This window comes from Rhamphochromis longiceps, linkage group LG8 (assembly GCF_057381845.1).
Source record: "Rhamphochromis longiceps isolate RC_006_pf linkage group LG8, R_longiceps_female_GT1.1, whole genome shotgun sequence".
Taxonomy (NCBI): domain Eukaryota; kingdom Metazoa; phylum Chordata; class Actinopteri; order Cichliformes; family Cichlidae; genus Rhamphochromis; species Rhamphochromis longiceps.
The window spans coordinates 30,517,552-30,530,257 of NC_140564.1; the positions used below are offsets into that span (position 1 = coordinate 30,517,552).

The 12,706-nt window shown below is 40.1% G+C and overlaps 1 protein-coding gene across 1 annotated transcript in view; it reads right to left on the reverse strand.

Annotated features, from left to right (window-relative positions):
- The window catches only part of myo1d (myosin 1D), a 129,000-nt gene that overhangs the window by 47,155 nt on the left and 69,139 nt on the right, over window positions 1-12,706 (reverse strand). The window contains exon 17 of the mRNA XM_085416984.1: window positions 230-453. Within this exon, the coding sequence (XP_085273110.1) occupies window positions 230-453 (224 nt within the window). The remainder of the gene's footprint in view (window positions 1-229; window positions 454-12,706) is intronic.

Consider the following 12,706-nt stretch of genomic DNA (forward strand, 5'->3'; position numbering starts at 1 on the left):
ATTTGGCCAACAAGCAGGTTAAATGCTCTCACATGGTTTACAAAGATGGATTCTGGTTTGCTTGTAGTTTTTTCTTTGCGAAAACAAAACAACAGGGAAAAGTTACAACTCTGCAGTCTAATCAATTATTCCAGACTAGCATAAACCAATTATAGGAGTAGAAACACACTTACATACATGATGGGCCTGTTTAAAAATCTATCTCGGCAGATGTTTTCTTGTGGAGTACCTGCTATGGATGCTCTTGAGCGCCTCTTCAAACCTGCGCAGAACCTTGGGGGGCGTGGGCCACTTCACGTGCCTGCCATGATCCTTCATGGATCGCACGTTTTTGAAGCGACGGTTGACCTCACGGATGTAAGACTTGACCTTGTAGCGTCGGTAGGCCTGCAGGATGGTGAGGGCAGCTCGCATGCGTCTGTACCGCATTCTGGCTATAGTTCCTCTCCACACCTGAAGACAAGGGTTCACATAAAGAATACATAGATATAATTTTATTGCAATTACAGTACAGATCTCCACATAGAAAGTACTTTTAAATGCTTTATGGCAATCCTCACTCTGGGTTTTATGGCTTATTATTGCCTCTCTTTCTGCTCATAATGCAAAATGATATTTTGATAACTTTGCAGGGAAACTCCATCATTTGGGATGACAGGCCAAGTCTGCCTTTCATAGAAAATCCAATCCATCTCTATAGTGAGCTAATAAAAACCTTCACATCTGATTTAAAACTACATACTGTATGTTACAAACATAGTCTGGCTGAAACTGCTGTAAAAATGAAGGAATTCTTCACAGTAGTGTAACAGTGGGCTGTTTTTATGGCTGAGTGGTGTGGATTCCTGTGTTTGGCTGAGAACAGTGTAAAGGTTTAACTAGCAATGGGCCAGACACTCCAGCATCGATTAACCAGTTGTAGCCAGAGCTTATCTGCAGAGTACTAGTTAAAATGTTCAATACAGCAGCATTTTTGTAACCATGGTTTAAAGGAGCAATGGAATAGGGACAAAATGAACTTCTACATAAACAAGAACCTGAATTCAGGATGCGTGGCTGTAGCTGCACATTTTAAAGTGATAAACTGTTTATGGAGACTACGGCGCAAACACTGAAATTACTCTGCATTACCAACCACACTTTAAGCCACACCTTTTCACACTGTTTTTCGAATATGTAAACTAAACCAACAAATGTAAAGTAATACTGTGATGTATTTTGATTTATTTCTGTATAGTGTGAGTGCAATCCCAAAAGTAAGGTTTCCAAAGCGGTGGGGATGTAGAGAAACTGTTCATACGGCTGTTCGTCACACTGTTGTGATTGGTGCTTCCTCCACTCTCAAACAAGCATGCTCGGCTTCACTTGGATGCTTGTTTGGGCTTGGCAGACGTTGAAAATGGAGCTCCCGTTTTCAAGGGCGAAATGTGCGCAGTTATTCGATTTTTGAACGCAAAAGGCGTTAAACTGTTTTGTAAGTGGTGTAGAGAGTTTACAGCAGTACGAAGAGGTAAAAGATGAGGTTCAACGCTTCCTGAAGGACATGGCGGCGAGCTGGTACGACATGGGCATTGTAAAACTGGAACAGCGCCTACAAATATGCATCAACTGACATGATGATTATGTAGAAAAAGAAATAATTCAACCTTTAAAATGATGTAAATATTATAGAAAATAAACAGTTTTTGCATTTCTAAAAAAAAAAATAGGAGATCTTACTTTTGGGATTGCCCTCATATATCCAGGTTCCTCCAGGTTTTTCCTAAATGACTTTTTACTGACTGTATACTGGTTATATATTTAAAATAAACTAAAACAAACAAACAAACCTATGACTGACAGTAGTGTATATACTCTATACTCTGTCAAATGACAAATCAAACTGAACTATACTTTAAATCAGCATTGGTTTTCTTATAGTGTAGTACTACACAGTACAAAGAGACTCAGACAGCAGTGATGTTGCTTCACCAGAACCACAGGAACAAAACATTTTTAAATTGTGGAGCAGAAACAAGCAATTGTGTCAAAAATGTACCTGAAACCAATATTAATAATTTAATAACAATAAAGTAAAATGAAAAACAAGCAGGGAACTGTCAGAAAGAATAAGGAAAATAGCCCCCCCGCCTTTTCGTTCAGCAGACCTGCAGTTTCACTGCAGTTACTTTAAACCCTCCTGTATCAGAGACCACATCAGGGATCCTGCTGTACCCTCAGACAAACACTGACACGCGTTATCAATAATTTAAAACACTGTCCAAAGCTTCAACTTCGAATGACCTAAAATGGCCTTCATGTGAAGAAACAACTTCCAACATTTTGCCCTTTTATGGACTGCAGCAGGTTGCCTAGCTCATGAATCCATGATAAAAATGAACCGTAAACACGTGCAACCCACTGCACTTAAATATGAATCATGAGGTCTTCATAGCAGCATTAAATTCACTTAAATACCGCTATAGTAGCTAATATATAAGCACATATTTCAAAGTGTCAAGCACCATGTTTTTAAATTAATAATTTTGTTGTGACTCACCATTACAACTCATTAAATCTCTCATTTGTTATACATTTCTTACTGCAATGTTTAAACAGCCTTTATTCAGTCTAAAGAAGCTAAAATAAGGACCTGCCTGTAACCAAACATAGACTGAGTGGCTATTAGACACTCGAGAACATGAATAATAGATGTAAGTGGGGCCCCAGAGAACCATAACTCTAAACTCGGCCTCACTAAAATCGCCACCATATGTCTTCCTTTCGCTGTATTCCCTCCCTCTTATAGACACATACACAGGCATGCATGAAGCCTCTCAGTTTATTCCAGATTTAAGTGGCTACATTGTGTCTAAATAATCTTTCATCGCCAGTAATCCAGTGTCACAGACCTACAAATTTAAGGCAACACTGCAGACTGCACTGGAGGCTCTCTAGCAGATATCATCTGAGTGTAATGCGCAGTAATCATAGATATCATGAATATTTAATGGATTCAAAGTGTGGGGGAGGCCGGTGGCAAAGAAAAGGATTTGTTGCATTTGCATATTAAAACTGTGGAGGTGGTAGTTTTCACCTGATGAGACTAACAAATGCCAGAGAGGAAGATAAGTCATGCACTGCTGGACTGCAGCAGAATAATTAACCGCACCAGCTGAAAATTGTTTTATATCTAGTGAAACATTTTCACTTTTTAACTAAAGCATGTAGAGAATGGTCTAGCTTAGAGTGCTGACTTAACCACGTCATTACTTACAAAGTGGAAAGAGGGTAGTTATGAGCAGAAGCTGAATCACATTTGGATCAATGAGGGAAAGCTAGCATGTTATGTAATGACCACAGTGGCTTGATCACACTCTCTTTGTTTAAAAAAAAGGAGGGTTTAATTAGTATTTTTAATCCTCCAAAGTTTATGCAGTTGTACATTATGCCCATTAAGCTGAGATCAGCCGTAGTTAGCTAGAAAAAACGGAATAATCAGCTCCCCAGATGTTACTGTAAATGATGTATGTTCAAGTATACTGAGCTGGTTCCTGTCCACAGTAGATCTGATTCTTTATATGGCTGTGTTAATTATTACAGTGTAGCTTTGATAAATGCCATGGTCCAAACTATTGTGATGCAAAGTTTGTAGGTTTTATGTCTCTGCTGTTGAAATTCAAATTTCCATCCACAGATGTCGTTAAAGAGAAACACAACATCGTCTTAAAGCTGCAAAACTGGATTACTTTTCCAAAACAGCTCAAGAAAATAGATCCAAAAAGGGGGGGGGGGGGGGGGGGGGGGGGGGGGGGGAGAGGAATAGCAGTCTTTATCTTTTGACACTTGTGTTACATAAACGTCAAACGATAAGAGCAAACAGTTTTCCTCTAATGCTGTGTCATTTTACGGCTTAAAACCGTATCCTCTGTTTTCTCCATGCTGCACTGTCTTTAATACATAATGCATGAGAGTGAGAAAAGGAGGGCAGCTACATAGTCATCACTAATCGACCCCTGAGAGGACTCGCCCACGTGCTCGGGGTGACGGTGGTGGGAGGAATGAATGGGCTTCAGTGACGGCGGCTTCCTCGCGTCTCTGTGAATGAGGTTAACAGTTGCTTTCGTCTGAATTCTGAAGGGGCTCAGAGTGTTACGGTGAATTAGGCAAAGTTTCAGGAGTGGGCACTGGGTCAGACATTACTGTCAAAACGTCCCTGGTGTGAATGCAAACCAAACTATGTGCATTTAAATCAGAATTACCACCTGACGACAATATCTTACCCTCTTTATATAATGTTTATTTCTTCACCAACAAGAGGCTAGAAAACGGCTTTTCATGTTGAAACTCATTTTTCATGGATGTCAGGATTGGCTCATTTCCACTTCAGTTGTGTGCTGCTTTTTGACTATTGCAAAGATTTAATTTGAACAAAAGCAATTATTAATTCATTTACAACTTTTGTTAGAACTACATTTGCTTGTACTGGTTTGTCTTTATGTGAGATGAGGTTTGCCTTGTCGTGCATAGCAAAACTGAAAAATAAATACTGAATAGCTACACAGTATCCTCCGCTGTAATTATGTTTAGACTTTATAATAGCAGTCAACAGCTTAAAACATCATCTTTATATTCTTTGTTTACTGTCATCTGTAGCTGCTGTATGGCAAGACTTCTTATTTATGTTGTAATCTATTAGTGCATGATTATAATTACAGTTCAACATTATATTAAATACTAATTCACTCTAGATAACATTAGTCAAGAGAATTCTGTTGTTACCATCTGCAATAATTCATTTATTGCATTATGGCTCTGTTCCAGGACCATCGACCTAGTCTATGGAAAGGGGCAATGAGGGATTTATGGTGCCATGGGTTTGCAACCTACATAGATGTTTGTGTGCAGTTGGCTGAAATGTGTGTCGAAACAGGAAAGGAAAGAGTGCACAGTTCACCATGTAGAAGGAAGAGCTCAGTCAGACCTGTAAGTGGAGACTTAACATCGTTTTTAACACTTTAGCTCTTTGTATAAAACTTAGATTTTCTCTGCAGCTAGCTGGAGCAACAGTAGCACAGGAGTAGCTCACAGACAGACTGTTTATTTGGTCTACTAAACTGTCACCCTGGTGACAGAAAACAGCCACAACCACCTTCAAAGCCATGCATAGGCTCTCCACACGCCTTATTTAAGCCCCAAGGTTGTGAAAACAACAGAAGTGGGCCATTACTGTCGCTATTCTCCTCCACCTCTTGAGTTGTGTAACCTGTGTCACTAGAGCCACAACCAGATTAAAGGCATGAGTGTATGATTGTGTTGTTTCTTTAACCTCCATTTTAATGATCTATCAAATCAGATGCTCACTGATAAAAGGAGATGTTAGAACAGTTTAAAAAGATGAGACTTTCTAAATGACCAGTGCAGTTGGTATACTGAGCTCTTAAGGCGGACAGCATGAAAAGGATCATATGCAGGTGGGTTGTAAAGTGGCTTGCAGATTAAATGGCGACTCTGGGCAGACTAAATGTTGTGTGCAGTGCAAGATTTTCCAGTTGTATGTGTTGAAGGAGTACACTCAGTATGTTTTTCCCCCATTTTATTTCTTTTTATGCACACCAAAGCCAAAGTAGATCCATGCTCTGATGAATTAAATTCACTGTGTGTTAATATTTACAAGGAGACTTCTATAGCATTATATTTATTTATTTTTTTTCCCTTCTATATAACAGCTGCTTCTTGAATATGCTACTTTATATGTTTCGATTATGTTTGTCTCATTCTCTGGATGTTTTATGAACCTGTTTTTAGAACTGCTAAATCTTTGTTTTTTAAAAAAAAGAAAGAAATACACAACAGACCTCATTCATTAGCAGTGTGATGTGCTCTTCCTGCTGCTTCCCTTTCTGTCTTGTCTATGTCACATTGTGATATCTGACACCCCACACAGTCCCGGCCCATATGTGCTCACATCATACACTAAGTAACAAAGCAAAAGGTGGCCAAATTAGAGCTTCGGTGTAAGCCGAGTTGAGATGTTGCCTGCCTCATATCCACATGGTGCACAGGCCTACGCCAGATCAACAGCTGTGTTTATCTAAGCTACAAGTCACTAATTACATTGTAAAATACTGGGGTTGGAGGTGAAAGGCAAAGCAAGAGAAATAAAATGTAATAACTAACCAAGAATCAGACAAAAGGCATTACCATCTCCTCACTGGGGCCTCATTAAAGTGCATGGCAGGTAAACAGATCTGAAAGTTACGATGAGGCCATCTAGCTACCTGTACATGCACAAACACACCCCCTAAACACATTTTCTGCCCCTTAAACAGTGTAGCAGGCTGGCTGCAATGATTGTGGCAGTCTGATGAAGATGACACTCTGGGGATTGTGGATAAATCAGGCCAATAACAAGGCCCCTGACGGTCTGCCCCCTTACTCTCCCGGCCAATAAAGCCATCTGATCATCCTTTCCAAGGCTCTGCTTTCACCACGCTTTGGAGGTTTGGATTTACGAGCTCATCAAAGCCAGATTGGGGATCTTTGGTTGCAACAAAGTGGGACAGAAAGCTGGGGTTTTATTTGAGGGGTTGACTTTATGGAAATGAAGGCTGAGTAAAAGCATTTACAAATCACATGTGCAAGGGCGACCGGTGAGAGCAGGAAGGCTGCTGTTGAAATGTTTAGTAGAACACAGACAGGGCACATTATTAGCTGGCAATACTGAATGTCTTTAATCTGAAAGTATTCTGTAGTGCCAATAAAAGGCCTACTAACGGAATTGGACTGCAGCGTTGGCAATCTAAAAGGTCTAATTCAAAGCAGGAAAAAAAACAACCATTCCTCTTGTTGTCACCTAAACACAAAGCGTGACAAAATTCCGACATGGAAAGACAGATAGGCCGGTGCGCCACACTTCACTGCACTGACGAATGCCTGAGTTTCCACATCCTCCGGGGATATTGAGCTGGTTTTCCAGTGACATGCTCGATACGCATGTTGGGTTGGAGGGGGAGGGGTGAAATCAAGAGTGTGTGACAGAATTTAGTGAAGCTTCAAACATGCACTGTCCAGAGGCTGTCACGGGAAAACATTAGGCTGAAGCTCAGGTCAGCAGCAATTATCATAAATCAATAGAGTGCTCGAGTGAGCAGCTCACTGCTCAGTAAAGATCAACGGCACAATCCAGACACCGATTCCTCATTCTTTCAATCCAGAACATGCTGTCATTTTAAATTTTACCTCTGGCTAATGTACACTAATGATGTGAAACAAATGTTTTCAAACTCAGTTTAAACATTACAATCTCACTGAGAGAGACAGGACTGAAGAGTACATTGAATATCTCTGCAAAGCTGATGCATCATTCAGATGGACTGGAGGATTATTGCCAACGGACAGCAGTATGAGCTCAAAGGAACACACATTAGTCAAACATGTTTGAAGGACACGCAATAAAACCAGCTAATTGATTCATTTACTGAAACCACAAGGTGCTCAAAGCTAATCTACAGAGCATTAATGCAGATCTCATACAAATGAAAATTTTATCAAATTTCTAACCGACAATGGAACCAAAAAACAAAAAAGAAATATCAAAATATATTCACACTTTCTGACTCTCCTGATTTTCTGAACTATCCAAAACTTTTACATTTACTTCAAAAATAGTCCAGAAATCTTATGTTTTTCTTTCACGTTTTATTTTTAGTAGTGGAAGGTTTGACATCTTTTGTCTTATCCAGTATGTAACATTTAGCCTATTCAGTAGTTTGTTTTTCACCCAAACAATGTCATTTGTGTTGAAACTGAAGATCATTAACATCAGTTCTCTGTTAATTATAACAATTAAATTCAATCAAAACAAAAATAAAAAAAAATAACAACCTCGAGACACTTTATAAGGTAAAGACCCTACAATAATAGAAGGAAAACCACAACAATCAGAGAACCCCTATGGGTGAGCAATTTGCGTCAGTGGGAAGGAAAAACTTCCTTTTAACAGGAATAAACCTCTGGCAGCATTAGGCTCGGGGAGTGGTAGCCATCTGCCACGACCGGATGGGGATAAGGGCAGGAAGACAGGATAAAGACACGCTGTAAAAGAGAGCCAGAAATTAATAAAAACTAATAATTCAGACCGGTGTATAAACACAGGGTGTGAAAAGACGGGAAGAAGAAATACTCAGTGCATCATGGGACGCCTCCAGTCGCCTAGACCTATTGCAGTGTAAGGTCTGTGTAAGTGAAGGTCTCCTGATCCAGCCCTAACCACAACTATAAGTATAATTGTGTCCTTCTGGTTAAAAACAATTCAAACCAGCTTTTGGTCTAGCTGAAGTTTTTCACTTTATGGAGGTGATCTCAGTCTGCTTCCAAACCAACTCTAAACCACCAAGTGGTTTGTTTATGTTAAGAATGTGATCCCGCCTTGATTCGACAAAGTGTACACGACAAGTCTGAGCTAAGCACCTTTCCGTGGCCACATATGCTTTGCATTCTGGGATGCAGCAGACTCCCATAGGAGTGCAGATCTCCCAGATAAATAATAAATGGCAGGAGTAAATTTTCCATTGTATACACTAGTCCAGAACACAGCACCTATCTATGCAGACATTAAGCATGTGGTTTGTATTGTATTTTGCACAACTCTGTTGCTTGTGAAGCTCGCACACAAGAATTTCACTCACATGTGCTGTACCAATGTACCTGCACATGTGATGTGACAATAAAAGTGATTTGATTTGATTTGATTTGTAGGCAGGGACACATTTTGGTTTGCTTTAACTTTTTCCCTGAGAAAAGAAACCGAATCACAGGAAAAAGCTACAAATTTACAAATTTGCCAACTGATTTGGACCACATTAAACTATAGTGTGAAGAACCCTTTAGCGTGTTAGTCTGAGACACACATGCACTATTTCAAACCTGTTTCCTGGGTGACTAAATATGTACAACAACCAATTATTAATAATCATGAAAAAAAAATCAAAGTATCCCTGTGTTTCTTTCAAGTTCTCGTGGCAGGATATAAATGAAAACAGTCCATACTGCACCTTTAATTGGCAGTTATTTTGAAATTCGATCACTTTCAATCTCTGAAAATGTGATTTTGTGTTTGATTTGTTCAGATACTTGTGTCAGATTTTCCCTCATTAGCCTCTTAAATTCTTTCCACTATCAAGGACCTGTGGTTTGTCATTTGCCATGTTTTAAAGGCGACAACGACAACAAGGCTACAGGGTGGCCATGTCTGTCGCATCTCTAATTTATAACATTTTCAATTTCATTCAAGTGAAATTAAATTAGTGAGAATTAGTGAGGATACAGCCAAGTGGAAAATGAATCTGCCTGTGAGCCACACTTCAGTTGCCATGGAGAAAGTTTTCACATTATCCAAAAGCATTGTGGGCTGTAAGATATTTATAGGCTACAATCAATCTCACAGCCTTGAATTTTATCCATTTATTTTTTAAATCTGGCATTTCTTTAAAAGTCAGCTTCATAGTTTAAGGAGGTTTAAAGATCAGAAACTTAGGTACTAAATAATGAATAACATGGAAGTTTGAGAATATGATATACTACAATATAAAATAAAGACTTTTTTGCCATATAACCAGTGTCATATAAAAAAAGACACATGAAGAGTTTCATCATTACAGGTTTCTCTGAGAACAAAGGAGGCACATTTCTTTCAAACCCAGCGGTGGGATTGTTACAAAAAAGTTAAACTTTCCTTTGATCAGTTACAGACAGCTGCACTGAGTTTTGTGGAGGTGATAGCTTTCGATGATAACTAAAACACTTTGCAGGTTCAGATAGGATCAAAGGATTACAGATCATGTAGCTGCTGATGTCTAGAAGAAGACAGATCAGTTCTGGGCAGTTAAACAGAGAGGAGGCAGTGTTAGCCTTGCACTAAGTAGCCCACTATTCACAAGAGGGCTATAAAGGAGGGCTCTCCATGTCAGAGTCTTCCCCAAAAAGACTTAAATATTGCTGCACTTCTTATTGCCTGAAGACACGACTCACCCAACGGGAAACAGTACAAAATAATAAAATAAAGCTCTTTATCCTTTAAAGATATTTTCATTTAGCTCCTGCCCAGACAAGCCCCCTGTGGCTGCGCTGTTAAAGCTGACTGCCCAAGACATAACGCTCGCCACGTCTGATAAACCCACTGCTATGGAGAGTATGTAAAGCTTTGGAAAGCAATTAAGGCGGAAGCTCAGAATACACGAGAGGCTCTTTTCTCGTCATTGTCCCTGCTCTGACAAACGCTGACAGGTACTGTGATGTGGATGGCTGAGCTTGAATTTATGAAATATTCATTTTAACAGAGTGAAGGTGGGGGTGGCCTATGTATAATTTATAACATCTGTATTTATGTTGAGATGTCATGTGCTTTTTTTTTGGGATTCTTCATGCTTTCATTTCTCAAAGTGGTAAAAATCAGATTGCTTTCAATGTGGCAGGCTTCAGTGTTGTCAGTGCAGGACTGCACAGACATGGATGCAGAGCAATCACTGGTATTGCGCTCAGTAGCACAACACAAGCAGGAAGATGAGGCGAGTGTGAGCACGTGAATACAGGGGCTGAAGGGTAGAGGATTAAATGAAGCAGTAGAGGACTTCTTGCCCCTCCCCCTGCACCAGTCCATTCCTCTAGCTACACCAGGTTTATTGTACATTATGGTAATTTAAAGGAATAAAGCAACAGCACAGACACAGAAAATACAATGATCTCCCGATTCCGACCAGCAGCATCGGCACTATGAGCGGCCACTCAACCTGTGTTTAGGAGACTGTGCAGATTCACAGATTGTAGGGGGATTTTTTTGTTGTTTGATGGAGCAAACTGAGTGGTTTTATAATAAATCCACAGAGCAAACGGAGAAACAAGAAGTGTGTCTGAGCCGCAGTCATACAATGACAGCCCTGGCACTGCGGTCTCGACTGGCATAAGGCAGTCTGGTGTGCCAGGTGCTGATAAGGGGATTGCTTGGCACAGCAGATCATACTCCGTCTGGGATGTTTGTTTGAGTAACAGCGTGGTACATACAGGAGTCAATTCTGCTGTCACACCACTATTTGATTTTGTGTGTCACTGCATGCATATCGCATGAGCGAATGGGCATGCGACTGTGTGTTAAGCGCAAACTGCACGCCTAGCTTTAATGCTGACAGAGGGCAAGATTAAATACCCCTCTTCCACCTCAGCAATGCTGTGATGTTTGCTTAGGTGGGGAAGCTTCAAATCCTCTGGGCTTTCCCTTCATTATCAAAGCCTGCTTATCCTGTGAGATACAAGATAAGATTCTCCTGAGGGAGCGGTTGAGCCAACACCCGTCCTGCGAGCTTGTGGGAAAAGCCTGCAAAGGGTCAAACGGATCGATAAGGTCAGCCAATCAATCCTGTACAAAAGTTAATATGGCTTGGATAACCCTTTCATGTCTGAGAGGTTGGAGAGAATGTTTGAGAAAGGTAGGGATGAAAGCAACATGGTGCAAAGGAATCTGCCCACGCGAAGGTAATGTAATGACAGGCTGGGAAAAAGCGCGTGAGTGCCAATCACATGACTCCAAATGTAGGCTATAGTCTGTAAGATGTGTGTAGAGTGTGTACACACTGCACGCCCACAAACTGCTGACAGACTGACAGTATTGCCGTTTGGCTGTCAATCAAAAGAAGCATTTTGAAGCATCCGGGCGATTTGCATTTCGTGTCCTCAATTTGATACGCAGAAAGAGCCACAGTCCACATTCTCAGACTCATGTCTTTATCTATCAAAGTAAATGAAAAAAATAACAAGTTGTACTCTGCACGCTAAGCCGACACGTGTCAGCGAATGCGACGTAATCACAACAAGACACTGACATTCTCGCCTGAAGGAGGTGTCATCAAACCGCTGACGCATGAATGCAGAGAAACACACACCAGCAATCAATATTCATAACAGATCATTTGCAGCATATATAGCTGGAAGAAAAAGCAATAAATACTGATTTCATGTGTTTCTTTTGTCCCATCAACAGTCTAAAATCTGAAGTTATTTAACTGTAATTGTACAAACCAGAGAAAAGGCGTCGCATTTGAGAAGCTGGAACATGCATTTGGCGTTAGCTTGACAAATGACAAATTATTGCTGTTAATCAACAATATATTAGTCAACTAATTGATACAGCAGCAGGAGGCAAAGCTTGCAGGCGAGCCAAAACAGGAAGCGCAGAAAAGAAATGAAAATAAAAATAAATAAATAAACAATTGGTTCAGTTTTTTTCATTTCAGTTCACTTTTCATTTCAATTAACACACATGTAAAACTGTGAAATGTTTAAATGTGTGACACGGAAGAAGGTAAACATACAAAAGAATCCAAATCACTTGATCAAGAAATATTGAAGAACAGTTAACTCATTCTTGCTATGTGTTTACGTCTCCCAGTATCAGATGCTTGATCCACAGACTGTATAAAAAATGAACACAACCTTTTAGCATTTGAAAAGTCAAGTGAAATCAATGCACAGTGCTTTAAATGTGCATTCTTTTTCATGACCAGCAGTGAGTCACATGAGTCCATATGAGGTTATAGTCTCAACTGACTATACGATAAAGATGGGTAGCTTTGGGGCGTGACTACCTGCTCCTTTGATGCCTGGTTTATAAAAACAAAGATGGCGATGGCTAAAACGCTGACCATGAGCCCTCAATATGGCTACTTGCATCGTT